Source organism: Tripterygium wilfordii, chromosome 2 (assembly GCF_013401445.1).
Source record: "Tripterygium wilfordii isolate XIE 37 chromosome 2, ASM1340144v1, whole genome shotgun sequence".
In the NCBI taxonomy this organism is placed as follows: domain Eukaryota; kingdom Viridiplantae; phylum Streptophyta; class Magnoliopsida; order Celastrales; family Celastraceae; genus Tripterygium; species Tripterygium wilfordii.
The window spans coordinates 10,013,273-10,029,885 of NC_052233.1; the positions used below are offsets into that span (position 1 = coordinate 10,013,273).

The 16,613-nt window shown below is 37.2% G+C and overlaps 3 protein-coding genes across 6 annotated transcripts; all 3 read right to left on the bottom strand.

The window, feature by feature from the left end:
• Positions 1–815: 815 nt before the first annotated feature.
• LOC120004897 (transcription factor HEC3-like) lies at positions 816–1,949 on the bottom strand. The gene has a single exon (XM_038854243.1). The coding sequence runs from the start codon at positions 1,864–1,866 to the stop codon at positions 1,183–1,185; it is 684 nt and encodes a 227-aa protein (XP_038710171.1). The 5' UTR covers positions 1,867–1,949; the 3' UTR covers positions 816–1,182.
• Positions 1,950–4,920: 2,971 nt separating this feature from the next.
• LOC120007356 (zinc finger CCCH domain-containing protein 38) lies at positions 4,921–13,452 on the bottom strand. 4 transcript variants are annotated; one of them, XM_038857565.1, is made up of 5 exons: positions 13,215–13,452; positions 10,517–11,254; positions 8,768–9,057; positions 6,022–8,332; positions 4,921–5,258 (listed from the first exon to the last, which is right to left on the bottom strand). In XM_038857565.1, exons 3-5 carry the CDS (start codon positions 9,001–9,003, stop codon positions 5,226–5,228), a joined length of 2,580 nt encoding a protein of 859 aa, XP_038713493.1. In that variant the 5' UTR covers positions 9,004–9,057; positions 10,517–11,254; positions 13,215–13,452; the 3' UTR covers positions 4,921–5,225. The 4 variants fall into 4 exon arrangements, with proteins under 4 accessions (XP_038713493.1, XP_038713486.1, XP_038713481.1 ...); XM_038857558.1 differs by having other exon boundaries at positions 10,228–11,254; XM_038857553.1 differs by lacking the exon at positions 10,517–11,254 and having other exon boundaries at positions 13,215–13,451.
• A 507-nt stretch (positions 13,453–13,959) lies between these two features.
• Positions 13,960–16,353, bottom strand: LOC120007384 (50S ribosomal protein L17-like). Its single transcript, XM_038857582.1, has 6 exons — positions 16,206–16,353; positions 16,028–16,082; positions 15,705–15,755; positions 14,809–14,900; positions 14,654–14,731; positions 13,960–14,507 (listed from the first exon to the last, which is right to left on the bottom strand). Exons 1-6 carry the CDS (start codon positions 16,259–16,261, stop codon positions 14,345–14,347), a joined length of 495 nt encoding a protein of 164 aa, XP_038713510.1. The 5' UTR covers positions 16,262–16,353; the 3' UTR covers positions 13,960–14,344.
• Positions 16,354–16,613: the final 260 nt, after the last annotated feature.

The following is a 16,613-nucleotide window of genomic DNA, read 5'->3' on the forward strand; positions in this document are numbered from 1 at the left end:
AAATTAAACATTTCGTCAATACATTGTTTAGAACCACCATTAACATATTTAACTCTCATATATTAAAATCAAATATTAAAAACCATGGTGGTTTACCAGACTATGATAACAAAGACGAACATGATCAATATTTTACTGGTAAAGGAGACTCGAACTCGAGACCTTTATGAAATACCACACACATGAATGTTATCTGAGCTATTCGTGATTCTCATGTACTAATTATAATTGCAGGATTCTTATGTATTGATCTTCATATTTGTTGGTATACATTAAGTTATGTTGTCCGAGTCAATACTTATACAACATTAATAAGAACAAGAGATCGATCGACTCAATACGTTAAGTTATGCTCAACATTTTGTAACATCTCGTCTCTCCGCATTAATAGCACTTTGTTCATTTTGGGCCAACTCATATTAGCTTGCACGACTTTGTCTTCCTAGTCCGAGCACTAGTCCGTACTAATTTAAGACTTGTAAAAGCGCTTGTTACTAGTTTCTCACTTTGTTTTATTATATTATGCACTTCATATGTTCCCTTGAACGATGTGGGACAAAAAACTTAACCCGTCACCACTCGGTAACTCACGCACCACCACCACCAAGCTTGATAGATACTTGTGAACCTGCCCATTCGAGCCGGATGTTACATAAATCTTCTTTCTTAATTCCTCTAGTTGATATGAACAAAGGTACGATAAAGTGTACATATTATGGTTACACATGTGCATATACACTCTTGCATATATAAATCCAGCATGTGATATATCTATAGAGAGAGAAAGGAATAGTAATGTGGTATATATATATACACACACACATGTGTGTGTGTGTTTGTAACGTCACTCTTTAAATTCCCAGAAGAGAGTAGGCCAAACAAACTTTTCCGGCCAACTTATAAGTTATAAACTTATAATAAAGTCCATATAATGCTAAAACCTTATTTTATAAAACTATATATATATATGGTCATACGTAACTCAAGCCCAACCGTTATGATTATTCTTTCTTCCACGCACACACACACACTTTAGTCAACAAAATCCTAACAGCTTTATCACATGATCATCTTCCCTCTACAATATTACCATATATATATATATATATATACACATACACACATCATCATCATCAACAACAATATTAAACCACTAATCACCTCATAATGATGAACACTAATCTATTTCTTGTGATGTAAATACTCCTCCATCTTGAACTCTTCTGCTATCGATGTAGTGGTAGAGGTGGTGATGGAATTATAAAAGCTCCAAAATTGATCTCCTCCAAGGGTTTGTGTTTGTGGGTGCGATTGATTGTTGTTATTATCATTTGATTGTTGCAGAAACCTAATTTGTCTCTTCAAGAACTTGACATACCTAATAGCTTCTTCTAGCATTGAAGCTGTGTCCATCTTGGTACCACCAGGAACTAGTCTTTGTAAAATCCTTATCTTCTCACTTATCCTTTCTCTCCGGTGACGTGCCGCCACGCTTTGTGGGTCGTCGCTGATCCGGACATTGCGCCTATTTGGTTTCCGGATGGTGGCTGGATCGATGTCCACCGGCTGCATCGAGGCGATCTTGTACATCATCTCTTTCATGGCACCTAGCTCTTCTTCTGGCTCTTTCTCCTCCTCGTCTCGCTCCTTGGACTCTTGGTCTAGCTCAATAATATTAGGGTTTGAATTATTGAAGTTTGAGATTGGTATTATTTTTTGTGGTGTGTGAAGAGGGAAAGTAGGGTAAAGTGTTAAAGAAGAAGAAGTAGTAGTAGAAGTAATGAAGGGATGATGGAGGATTTGATCTTCCATGGACATTTGAAGATGATCTTGCCAATTAGTACTGTTAGTTTGGTTGATATCCATGATGGGTTTGTGAGGGTTGAGAGAGATAGATAAAGAGAGAGAGAGAGAGAGGATATGATTGTAACTAGTTTTAATGGAGGTTCATGAAGTGGTTCTGACTTATATAAATTAACAGATAGATAACAGATTGTAAGATACCATATTTCCTTAAAAGACATAAACATTGAGGGTTTGGTTGGTGGTGAAAGAAAACCCTAATTGGGTTCTCTATTGCTCTAAGAAAATAATTATCAACTTGATGAGAGAAAATTGATTGAAGTATGTATTAGCTATAGATCAAGATTATGTTAATCAAAAGAGATCGAGAGGAGGCGATGGCCTGGGGATGGTGAGGGCCCATCAAGATCAAACTAAAGACCAAGGGTTAAGATTTCATCTCTCTTTTTTTCTGGTAAAGTTAGTACTACTAAAAGGTCAAACATTGCACACCTAGCTAAAGCTATACATATAGCTAGAGTTCCTTTTGCTGATTTTCCTAATTGATTAATATATAGTACTGTTTCATTAGTTAATGTTGGCATGGTTCTGGTGTTCAAGAGTGGCACTTATATGTTATTAATTCTTGTCACATTCTTTTGTGCTTTTTAAATATCTCATGTTGGTCTAGAACTCGAACCGTTAGACTGCGCATACATAAGTTTTTCGCTTGACAACAATGTAAGTTGAGTCAAAACCAGTGCATAGTCACAAGGACATTGCTTCTAGTGGAAATCAAACTCATAATTTTTCGAGTTTATGCGGTTTGATCCTAGAGAGATTCACTATTAGGTTATCACCCATTAGTGATTAACATACATATTCATCGCTACATGTCATTTACCAAGAATTCAATATTGACCATCAATCGGAATTTGTCTTTGATCCCATAATCAAGAGGGCAGCGTGTAACTAAAGGCAACTAAAGAAAAGCTTGATTTCATCATTAACATTAGATTCCACAGATAATGTTGTAAAATATGCACAAAATATATAATCATAAAAGTAATATGTATGTTAACAATGTTTCCTTAAATTTGTATAGGTTAGTATGCAAACATTAGTAAACATAATTACATACATACATACATACATATATATATATATATATATACATATACATGTTGATTATTAGAGACTATTAGCCAGTACAATTGCTATTCATAGACAATCATCATGCATGAAATGCACAACAGCACAAGTCGGTTTGCAGCAGCTTTGTTACTGATGACTTTGCTGGCTAGAGAAGAAGCCTTAATTAAATCTCTGCTGCAGGTCTGGCTTCCTAGTCATCCTACATCAATAATCACCTATATATATATATATATATATGTATGTATGTATGTATGTATGTATGTGTGTGTGTGTATGTATGTGTATATGTGTGTATATATGTATTCATTACAAGGAAGAGAAAACTGAGTGAGCAAGTATTGCATCATGGCACCCTCCAATTGGGATTGATCAGAGAAGGTGGTGCAAGTCACTTATGTCATGCCTTTTTGGATTCAAGTGCAATATACCCCTGCCCTGATCACTTTCTTTGCATGTATGTATATATGTGTATATGTGTTTGTGTATTAATGTGATAATTCATAATTCTATTTGTTGTTCTTCCACACTGACTTGCGCATGCACAAAGCAATCATTCTAGGGTTTCACTTGAGTACTCTCAAAAACAGAAATGATGTAACTTAACAGTTTTGCATAAATTCATATTCTCACACATGAAAAAAAATAAATTAAAAACGCCTTAACTTAACAGTTTTGATGCAACATATATGTATTAACTAACAGCCATTAGATCTGACCAACAACTAATATAGAAGAGTTTAGATATTCGGGAACTAAAAACGCGTTAATGACCTATTCAGGTCGTACAAGTGTCTTGAATTTTGACGACTATTTCGACCGAAAATTAGTTGGAGAAGTTGCGTCTCGTCGAAATAAGTTGAATGGTACCACTGTTGACCGGATGGATAGAAGACGGGGATAAAAATAATATATGGAAGGATAAAAAATGGTTCAAATATTACTAAAAAGGGTTGGTTTAGGACTTTATGACAAGAGAGTCACTTTATCAATAGTTGTTAAATTAGGAAGAACATATTGCGACAAGGATTGGGGTCAGACCTGTCACCCATTTATTCTTCTACCAGAATTCCACAGAAAACATATTAATTAATTAATTAGAAAAAAGGGTGGTCATGAAATTCAAAGCCCTCCCTCCTTGGATTGTGGACTAGATAGATAGATAGGTGAATAGCTAATTGCTTACACAATGGAGAAACTTTTTTCCAAGTTTTCCAAATGAGGGAAAAGGCAGACAAAAGTGGAACTCTCTCTTGTTTGATCCCTTATGTGGTCTTTGAAAGCTCATTTCCCTGAAGCATTGGGAAGAAGCACACACTATATAGCTACTTTTTTGGCTATAGCTCTTTAAAAGAGTTGATGCTTAATCAATGCTGATGATATAATAATCAAACCAATCACTTGTTGGGGTACATATGTCCAATAAAGACATACATATGCACAAGGAGGAAATGGCCAATTACTTCACAATACACGATAGTCTAATTCATTCTCTCCAGACTTCCAGACTTAGACCTACAGTACCCAAGATCTAGAGTTCAAACAAACCAGGATATATCCTTGTAGAATCTTGATTCTATGGGTTTGTCCCACTTCCGAGTTCCTACTTGTATCCCACATGGATCTTATCCCAATCTTACTTGTCGCCAAAGTAATGCAAGCCACCAATGGAGTATCCTAGCAACCCAAGGTTTACACCCACTCATTTGAGTGTAACTGTTGAAGCCATTTGTACAGCCTCTTCTTCTCCTGTGTGTCAAGTGTAAATGTTGAAGCTGTGAAAATGCAATCAATGATCACGAATTGGGTGCAGCCAGAAAAGCAGTATGGACCATTTGACACTGTAAGGGTCCAAGTATGGTTTTGGTTCCTAGTCATAGAACCTTTGTGTGAAGGGCAGAGGAGCCGGATCTGTTTCTAAGACAAAAAGATTACAATCAAACACCTAGCCAATGTGAAGACCTGCGACACTCTGTACAGATGATATGAAGAATCAAGACCTGCAAATTGATAGATTACTATCAAACAATTCAAACTGACGGAATAGACTGTAAACTAAGCTATCAATATTGTACCAAACTGCCAATTCATCCAGGTCCTGATACAGGAGAATTGGTGATCTCATTCGCGCTTGAACTCGATACCATTTTCGGCTGCAAGTGTCCGAGAACCAAAAAAGATTGTACCACAGAGACAGTGAGGGAACAAGAAACATTCTATGACAATATGTGCTTGCAATACATGGAGAAAATTGAAAATTCAACAATGAAAGCACTGAATGTTCCTTGTTTTCATGAGGCCTTCTGGGATTTTTCCACATATGCCTGCAACAAGAGAAATTCCCATTGAAATTATTTGAAAGCACAAGTTCCATGATCAAGCACTTTATGAATCAGCATAACACGAAGACACTGATTCTCAGATTGAAATGATAGAAGTTCTTATTGATAATAGATGGATAAGTAGTGCAGAAAAATCCCATTAAAGTAGTCTGAAATAATCAATAGATGCCAGATAGCTAAAAAAAATGATAAGATCCCAATCAAAATCATATGTTAGGGTCAAAAAAAGATGCAGCCAAACTTGTTAATCAATTCATATTTGTGAACTGATAATTCACAAAGTCAAGTTCAGATGGAGAGCAATAATGAAACAAAAACAGAGGCAATTAAGACACATGACGTGTAGCATAAAGGTACATGCCTCAATTCGTCGACCAGGAGTGTGTATTAAACAAGATTTGAGATCTAATAAGAAACCACAAATCAGGTCACAAGCAGTGATTGGACTCTTTCATCCTTGATCTCTCTCTATTTCTCATAACCCTCACCCACCCCCAACTTTTCTCCTGTTCCCCACTTGGGAAAAATATTATTGAAAGCATCATCACATGGGAGGACAATGCAGATAAAAGAATTTGATAAGATCATATCCTTTTCATTATTCACGGATCCGTCCTTACTAGATAGAAAACAAATGGCACCAGTATGGAGTAAAGAATCACAAGAGTATCCCATAAGCAAATAAAAAAGTAAGGCCAATATATTTCCCATAAATAAGGATTTGAATAAGTAAATCACAACTAACCTGTATAAGTTTATTCAGCTTTGGCTTTGAAAATGAAAGATATTGATCAATTTTTTCTTGAGTCTGAGGAATATTAGATCCCTGCACTGTACTAGTCACCTTGTCAACCACTTTCTTCACAATATTTTTGTAAGCATCTTTACTCATCTGACCTTCCTTCCATGTGGGTTTCAGGATCTCCTTAACAAACTCCACTAGTGCAAATTTAAATGTGCGCATCCCCTTGATATCCTTGATCTTCTTGCCCTCGCCAGTCTTGGCATCTCCTTCAACCTTTGCCCCCGAACCATTATCTTGCTGAACTTCAGCCTGCTCTCCTACTTTATTACTTTCCTCAGCCCCCATGGCATTGTTTTCCTTTGTAATTTCAGCAATTTTACCTGGTTCTTCTCGTACTTTATTATCATTATTGCCATTAGTTTCTACAGCAAAAGATGAGTGGTCTAATCTTTCTGATGATATCTGTGGTTCTCTGTCTACAATGCATTGCCCCAGTTGACCGTTGCTGACATTGTGCTTGTTTGCATCACTGCTTTCACACAAAGGATCATATCGCTTCTCGTCTCCAATGACCTGATTTGGCTGAGAGGACGCTGCAGAACCTGGTTCAGTAGGCCTTTCAGTTTTGGCAATAGCAGGTAGATCTGTTGCAACATGGGAACTAAGAGATGCATAAATTTGTGGAAGCTGCTGCCCGTTTGCTAACAAATGTGCAAGAGAGACTGAGAGGCTAGTGAGCTGCTCATTGCTAACCATGTTCTGAGATGGCACAATTCCAGAACTTACTTGGGACAAGGTCACATCTCCAATCTCTAGCTTCTTGCTTGGTGTTCCATTCAGAGATGCTGCATGAATGGGATGATTTATTATGTTTCCACCACCTGAAGGGTCACTAGGAATAGCCATTTGACTTTTCCCAACGGCATTTACGTTTGAAAAAGGCGCAACATTTGAACTCTGGATGTTATGTTCAAAACTTTGTCCAGGCAAGATGTTCATATTATAATTTAGATCCATGCGAGAAGTGGCGGTCTTTCCAATTGTGTTAATATCATTGCATGGCAATGCAACTGTGCCACCCTCCATCAGATTCAAGTCCTGATGAAAGGCAGACCTTTCCACTGTCATTGGTTGCTTTACTGAAGAGGTATCATACATCTGACCAGACACCCCATGATTTATATCCGGATTATGATTAGTTTCAGTAGGCATTAGAGAATGCAAACTCTGGACAACAGAGCCCTGCTCTTCTTTCATGGAATTTTTTGAAGGTTGCTCTTTATAGTTCCAGTCAGGAGACATTTCCATATCGCCAAGCCAACTATCACCACCTTTTGGTTCAGAGGCACATACACCAGCACTTGCATTTTCTGCTGTCCAATGAAGGCCTTCTTTCTTGTCATCTTCAGCTGCTTTATCACTGTCCTTCGGATCTCTATTATCAAAACGATGGCTGCCCCATCTAGAAGAGGTAGGCCAAGCGGTAAACCTTGATTCAGGGGCACCCGTAACTTTGTTTTTGTCATCATTCCATTTTGCAGAATTTGGAAATGTATCTGTATCACCCCATTTCGAAACATTCTTTGACCTCTCCACATCTTCTGCATTGCGACCCTGAACCAACCGATTATCTCTTGACCTTTGGTCAGGACTTACACGTGCTGGACCATGATGAGAAAACCTGCAATATTTCCCATTACGACAATTTCCTGCTGCAAAATATTTGCAGGTTACATCAATGCTCCTGCGGGATTCAGGTTCGCCACTCCACTCCTGAGACACATCTCTATGCCTTCTGTCATTTTCTCTTACTCTAATAACATCTTCTCCAGATACTTTGCCAAACACATCAGAAGCGCCATGATGAGCATATCTACAAGATGCCCCCCTGCGACACCTACCTTTAAGAAACTCACTACAACAATCAAGAGATCTCGCACTCCTCTCAGGGTACTCCCGAGAATCATGGGAAGGTGAATAGTCTGAACCTCCAGGTTTCCTTTGTCTATTTTCCCAACTATCCTCATAATTCTGAGTACCTTGATGATAAAATGGGCAATGGTCGCCCCTTCTGCACCTCCCAGCAGAAAAATCTCTACATAATTGTGCAGATCCAGATCTGTTTCTACTTCTACCAGGAACTCCTGATTCTCGCCTAAAGCCACGGACAGGGCTCTTGCTCCTGCTCCGGCTCCGGCTCCGGCTCCGGCTCCGGCTCCTGCAAATAATACAGAGACCAAGAAACACCAGTAAAGAGACCAATCGAGCCGCATGCATCACTAGTGAGAACAAGAAAGTGAACCCTCCTACACTTAAGTTAGCAAACAGTGGGGAAGAATATTAAATTATGAAAATCCCAACTTAATATGCTACTCTAATCTTATGACTGCGATAAACTGGCAACATACAATTAATCCTACATAAGATTGAATTGAGATGCAGACAAAAGAAAATGAGAGAAATCACAAATATATGGATCATTCACTTGAGCAATACAAATACAGATTTCATAGCTAAAAAGAAAATTAATAAATACTTGAAGAAATTTTTCAGAAGACTTTGTCCACAAAGATGTATGACATGTTCAATAGTTTTATATTTCAAGTCCAATACAAGATACTAGTTCATTAAAGACTCCTAATACTGTTATAAATTATTGAATCAGGTGGAAATCCTTTCAAATTTTTTTTGGAAATCACAACAAAAACCAGGTGGTAACTGTGAAGCAATCACAAGATAATCCAACCTGCGTGATCCGTTCCATTCATTTTTAGGAGAGTGGCGGTGTCTTTGCTTTCCCCAGTCATCAAGACCAGGAGACATTCTCATGCTATAACCCTCATAACCAGATTCCGTCTCTTTTTCATGGAAAGATGCGCCTGTTCTCCCTGACCAAGATCTGTCTTGGACATTATCAACTGATAGCCGAGATTCCTCTTTCAAATCCCACTTAGAAATACGCTTTCTTCCAATTCCACTCATTTTCAAAAGGCAGCACAATGTTCACTCACTCCGAGAGTCACAGCAAAGTATAATCTGGAAACACAAAAAGTAAAAAAGGGTTCAGCAGATATTTAATCCTTGATTCCTTGCATTGTCAGTGAATTTCCATAATCAAGACAAAGATCAGATAGACTAAGAGTGATTACATTATGCGCTAGCATTGTATGCAATACAAAAGTAGGTGAAGAAATCATTGCCATAAATACAAGATAGCCAAGAACTAATAGGCAATTCAAAGACTGTCATTGCCCCATATTAACTTAAAGAAAACCCAGAAGAAAAAAGACCTACCTTACTCTCTTAAAAAGTAGAAAGTAAAGACAATTTATACCTCTCTTCAAAAACAAGATAAATTATATCATATTCAAAAAGTATAGTGAATCTTACAACTCCATATTGATTGAGGTAAACCTCATATACCGCTAAATGAGTTACAGACTGAAGCTTTTAGCTATACTTTTACAGCATATACGCATAAGTTAAACACTTAAACATAACTGACCAATAAACAGCCAAAAGGCCCAAAACTAGTTCAGAGCCTTCACACAGATATACTATCATTGCGCATTTTTCTTTCACTAATGAGTTACCAAGTATAAACACATAGCAGAATAAAAGAGTCACACAAAAAGTACATAAGACGGGGAAAAAGCAACCATTAGCCGACTAGAGTCTTGGAGCAGAAGAGAGCAAACCAGTAAATGATATATGGAGAATGCACTAATGAATTCAGAGTCACCCCTAAGTGAAACTTTTGACCATCTAACTGGCAAAAACTTTTTTATAAACTTCAGGAAATATGTCAACATAATAGCACATGTACAAGTAAATTTGACTTCGATCGTATCCCTTCTTTGTTTCAATTTTTCAAAAGAAAGGAAATGATACAAATTTATACATTGTGATGAAATCAGGTAATATCCAACTCCACTCAAGGTATTGAGGTAGAAAATTCAATCAACTATTAGGCGAAAGGGAGTGGCCCACCTATTTTCATTGCTACGTTTTCTTGGTACATTATTCTAGAAAAGTAAAAGAAATCTGCCCTCCTCCATTAAAGGATTGAAAAAGGAAAATACAAATTCATATGTGAACAACTTTTCCTTCTTAAAAATCCAGAGGATATGAACCATATTTATGTTCATGAAAGGAAAGAAACCAGCCAGCCCACTTAAAAAAGATAGATAGTTCTACAAAGTATACTTTTAGAGACCAATAGCAGTTCTTTTAATGAAACCACTCTCATTGATGGCCTAGATATGCTTGATTGTAGGACTTGAACTCTTTGCCCTTCATTTAAGTCTTCTCTCTCTCTCTCTCGTAATTGGATGGCACCACCTTGCCACATTCTTCAATATAGGTGGTGCTGCTTCTTCAATATAGTTCCTTCTCATTTAAATAAAAAGTGTCAATTTATAGGATCAACGACCTTCTAAATGCCTAATTTGCAATATATGCCATGGCTATTGACTTTTAAATAGTGATTCACCACCTCATTTGCAATTGATGAACACTTAACATTTGCTTTCCTTTGACTTAAGCACATTCTCCGGGACTGATTATACTCCTAGCCATGTTTTCAAGCCTCCTAGCTAACACATTTGCAGGAACCTTCCATCGAACGTGATAATAATCGCAAGGCAGAGACTATACTTTCAACCAGTCTTTGAAAGTGATATGCCAAGCAAGACAATGGCCGGAAGAAATCATGCTAACTGTAATGTGTGAACTCCCTTTTCCTTGTGAACATTCATATATCAAACCTACTTGCATGCTGCAAACCGCAAATTCTTTACAGAGTTCTAATTTCATATACATTTACTGGACACTATGCACTCGCTACCAATACTTCATCATGAACAACGACCAATCAATTATAAACACCAATGGAGTATTGCAGCCTTCATATACAGTAGAGGAGATAGAAATTTCGATTCCAATTTCATTCTTCACTTCTTCACAGCACAGGCCACAGATGTACACTGAACATTTATAAAATTCATCCACACTATTCTGTTGATTGATGGATACTTTTGGCACTCTTGAACTCTGAAGTAGGTTTTATTTCGCAATCTCAAGACCTTTTGGATGGTTTCCAGTTCTAAAAGATAGATATGGATCCGGTTAAACGTGCTACAAAAAATATGGCTCTTGAACCCTCGATTACAAAATGTTGCACCAATTATTTGCGCACTTGACTATCCCTCCATGCATCAACTTTGTGAAAATACTGCAGGAAAATTATACCTGATATTAGCGCTCACGTAAATGTGTTCTTGTAGAGTTCGTAAGGCCAAACCACAAGCGTGAGCATCTATCCTAGTGTCTAGCCTTGCGATCAGATAGCAATTTACCAATACACACAGATCAGAGCCTACAACTTTAAAAAAAAAAACAACACGGTTTATATTCTGCCTAGCTGGCACGGATATGATAGGGCAAATGGCTTGTTAGGTACCAAAATCATTAGAAATTTCCTAAAAAGAAATCCCACATTCATAATAAAGGAACTGGCAATGTGATACTGGAATTAAACATCAAAGAAATCCACACACACACAAAAAAAGAAGAAGAAGAAGAAGTTTCCACACATGGTTAAAATCAGCAGCCAAATAAATGAAATCTGAAAGCTGTACAGAAGCATTGGCATATCATGCAAGACTCAATAAATAACCATTATCATCAAATCTCAAACAATTTATCAGCTACATGAATCCATGACAAGAATCAGTTGGATTCTTCTTTAATGCTCTTTCCAATCTAAAACTACATACTTCACTAATCCTACATAGCACATTTTCTTTGATATCACTTCCATCCATCTCTTTTCGGCTCTCTTTTCTATTTTTACTAGCTCTACTTGAATTTTCTCGATTTTGGACACCACTGCCTCAAACATTTGAACACCCAAAGCTCACTACCTTACCAGGATAGATATATAGGCTCTCAGCCCCAGCCAACAGTGTCTTTTGGGAAAATCTTTAAAAATGAGTCTTTAATAGCTAGAGTCAAAGGGGTGCAATCCAAATGTCACAGTAAACAGCCTCTCCACATATTATGTGGAGGTAAGGTATGCGTACATCTTTTTTGTCCCCGACCCAGTGCACTGCAGGAGTCTTTTGCATGGGTGTTATTCGCTAATAGCTAGAAGTCCAACTAACATCCTTCCTCTTCTTTTGCCTTTTTCCTTTCTTTTTTTCAATTTCTTCAATGGGAAAGGGGATTAAAACCTTTCCAGTGAGATGTCAAAACAACATTGTAAAAGTAACATAAGCAGGTCCAAGGCCCTAACTCTTCAATTAAAACAGATCAGGTCAAGCAACTAGTTTACCAGAGTCTCACTGGTTTTGAACAGTGTCCCCCCCCCCCTAAAAAAAAAAAACATGGCCTCTCAATAGAGAGAGCACCGATTCCCAGTTCCCACTTCAAGAGGGTAAACAAAAGTTGGGAAAAATTTCTTGACGACTCCCACTCCCAGTATAATGTTTACCTCAATTTGATGATCATATATTACTCAGGTTAATAGTTACAGTTGTTACCCAAACATATCCCTTATGTCACTTATTCATCTCTGCCTCACTGTGGATCAGCATCTCCAAAAAAAGCAAAAGACTTCACTCAATGACCCTGCCAGCGCCATCTAAGTTCTGAGGTAAAGCTTGAAGATCAGTTTTCCAAGGGATATCAATTATTCTGACCTAAAACAAACAAAGCCCTAAAAAAACTCCCAAACGGAGAGAAGCAGTCCGCAATTTCCTTTCATTACTTCCCAGATCCAGTCATCCAGACATCCAATCCTCACATTCTAGGCCTTTCTCAGAAATCAAATCTAAAGACCCAAAGATTACAAACTCTTGTGCAATTTCATAACCTACCATAAAGACAAAAACTTAAAAAAAAACTACACAATAATTTTCTAATAACTCGATTATTCACCCAAAGCAAAAGTCAGATATACTCAAAGCAAAACATTAAAAATCGAAAGAGACCGAAAAATACACAAATTAACACACCCACCAATAAATAAATAACAATGGTATCCACAAAGCCCTAATATTGATCAATAAGTCTCCTACAGCTCTGAATCACCGAAAATCAACAAAAGAAGAAAATTTTACCCAACAAAAAGAAAAATCACAGCTAGGTATGTGATAAGATACAGTATTAAGACCGAAAGAGACGAGACTTACGAGAATCAGAGAAAGCACGCCATGCAGAGACACTGCTACAGAAGGAAAAAAACCCTTGAGAGAGGGAGCGCGAATTCAAATAGAAAGCGAGCGAACCGAACAACTGTGTAAACACTCCGCCATTAGTTGAACACACTGCTGCAAGAGGGCAAAAAAGTTCGAGTCTTGGAGACTCTGCTTAGGTATAACTCGACTCTCGCTGCTAGACTCTGCTTAGGTATAACCTAACTGTAAATTTAGTTTCTCTTTTTAAAGGAAAGAAAATATTTTTATATTTGGGAATTCAATTATACATTCAAGGAAAAGAAAAATATATGGTAAAAGACCTCGAGCTAGGGCACCACAAGATTTTTTTTTCCCTTTTTTGAAAATTCAATTTGATCTAAATCCTTTAATAATTAGTTAATTTGTTAAAAACCCTATTGGGGTTAGCTTGTTTAGGTTTGATAGCATATCAAATCTACTTCAAAATTTGACCATTTAATTATAATTTAAAAATACAAATTTTAGTTCAAAAGAAATCCAATTTAAATTATTTTCTGATTATTAATCAAGTAAATCTCAAGTATTATGGAGTCAATTGTAAAAATTGAAATAATTAGAATGGAATTGACTGAAGTATGGATCCCATAGAGAGGGTTCTTTATTGCAAGATTACTGTTTTCTCCTCAATACGAAGTCTCAAAAGTACAAAGAAACAATTTGTTTGTTGTCTCCTCAAACGCAAGTTATGACTAAAGACTTAAAGAGATCAAACCCAGATAATATTATTGTAAGAAAGGGATTATTGTAAGAAAGGGTTTACAGGCTGACATAGTCTGTATGAACTGAAAATATATAACATCTTCCATTTTGTACATCACTTTCACTATTGAATACCAGCATGAGAAAGAAAAAGAACATGATGCATGTTTGAAAGAAAGCAAATGCCTTTAGCAGCCTTGCACAGGAGAAGGAAAAGGCAAGAGCCTTTCTCATCACTTACCTCGCAAAAGCAATAGCATTGGCTGATGGTGCATGAAATTGCTGAACTGAAAATTATGTGTTTGTGGCAAAAATGTAGGGAATCAGAAAAAAACTGAGGTTACATGCAAGGAGAAAATGAAGAACAAAATCTTCGAATGATAGCCTTAGTGGTCATCTGACAGCTCTGGCTCAGAGCCCTTTTCCTCTTTAGGGGGTGCAAAGTTCCTGGTAAGCCGGGATCTTGTCCAAGGGTCCAATGGAGCTCTTTGTGGGGGTTGAGGAGTAGGAGGCTTCGACTGTCTAAGCTCGTTTTCTCTATCAACAAACCTGTGCGAATATGCAAATACATATCAATAGAATAAAAGATCCAACAAATCTACACACTTTCAAATCGTCTCCACATATGAGAAGTCAACCCACCACTTATATGGCTTGATCTAATTAGAAAAGAAAGTATGAAAGAGTAGTCTCACTCAATATAGGCCATTGGTGCAGCATCACCAACTCGTATGCGAGTTCGTAGCAATCTTGTGTAACCACCAGCTCTATCCCTGTAATACGATATGAGCACTTAACTGACAAAAATACAGATACAAAAAGTTTGATTCAAAAAGGCTTTAAAATGTACTTGTAACGATAAGCCAGTTCTGTAAATAGCTTGTGTATGACATCATCTCCTCGCACAAAGGCAGCAGCTCGCCTTGCAGCACAAAGGGAACCCTGTGGTATGATGGGAATAAGATAAGGTAATCTTTAAGAGTTAGATATAACCGAAAGACATTAATTTTATGGATATAAACGAAGACACATCTTGTACTGAATACTATGAATCAATTATGTTTGAAGGCTTCAAATCTCTAGTTCACAGACCATGATCAAGTCATTATAAGTTGTCTGATGGTGATGAGCATTATTTGAGTCTCTGAAAATTAAAAATAACGAAAGCAACACAAAAGAACTGTGCAGAGCACTGTGCTGCAGAGCTTCCTCAGACAGCATTGCATGATAGTCTAGAGAAGATACAACCACAGATAGAACACATCAGACTGAAAATCAGACAAGCCTCATTAAGGTTATTGCAGATCACATACAATCAAAGGAAGCTTATACGCAGAAACGAATAAGAAATTTTGAAATGCATGGTGAAAAGAACTTGTTATATACAGAAGCTTACATTCAGGCTAAAGGATACTCAAGATACACTCCATCATTTATGTCAAGATCAATCACTAAAGTGAGATGAAGAAAGAGATGGATTTCTTTGTGGAAGTAAGAATTCAACGATCAAATTTAACAACGAATGGATCTTCTTTGTTCATTTTTAGAGCTCCTAAAGGACACAATCTGCTGTGCCTTCCAACAATGAGTATTGGTATCAACAACTTCAGAATCAAAATTTCATCCAAGAACACCAACCAGCCACATTTTTTTCCATTTTCCTTTTCCTATTTACATAATATAAAAGAAACTGTGATTTTCTTCTTTGCATAACTTGACACTTGAAAACAAAGGTGTTACACAGACCTCTTTCCCAAGCTGCACCATATTATCAGCCAGACGCCTAATCTCCTTTGCCTGTAAATAAGATAACAGAGCAAAAGATGTAAAAATAAATGAAGCAAAGGAAATCAAATTGCCTAAGAAAGGGATTTCGATTTCAAGAATCAGTAAAAAAAGAAAGAGGAACAATACATTTCAAGAATTTCACAATAAACAGTGCATTATTTCATTAGCTTAGATAATACCATCAAAAAAATTGAAAAATTAAGAACTGATAGGTATGGTTACAAAGGATAAAAGCCCTCGCTAAAACCCTAGAAGAAACGTAAAGGACAGAGGGGGAGTACCTTGGCAACAGTGGTTTCGATGCGCTCGTGCTTCACCAGCTGAGAAACCATTGTTCTACACACAACCACGACTTCAATCGATCAAAATGCACAAAAATAACAATAAAACTAAAACTAACGTGAGATCAAAGTAAAAGACCATACGAGATGTAGATTTTTTGGGGAATAAGATTAATACCTGAGCATGGACATACGGTGACCCGTCGGCCTTCCGAGCTTCCTGAACTTCGTCATCTCTACAGAGGCCGAGATACAGCGAGTGAAGCTCACAAAAAAAATGGTAAAACCCTAGTCCCTGGCTAAAACCTGGTCCGTTGTTGTCTTCGTGTTTCTTTCTATCGTATTATCTAGTGTGGGCTTTTGCGGGCCCATAACTGGTCCTTTGCTGGGCTCCTTTTGACAAAGCATTGGGCCTCCATCAGCCTAAGTCTTTAAAATTTAATTACTTAGATATGGGCCGAAGTGGATTCGGGTCCTCCCCTCCTAGTTTTCAAATTTTACCATATAATGCTAATGATAATTTTTTTTGGTAACCAATAATGACATGGCGACACCAAATATGTCTTTTGAACATTTTAAATGGACT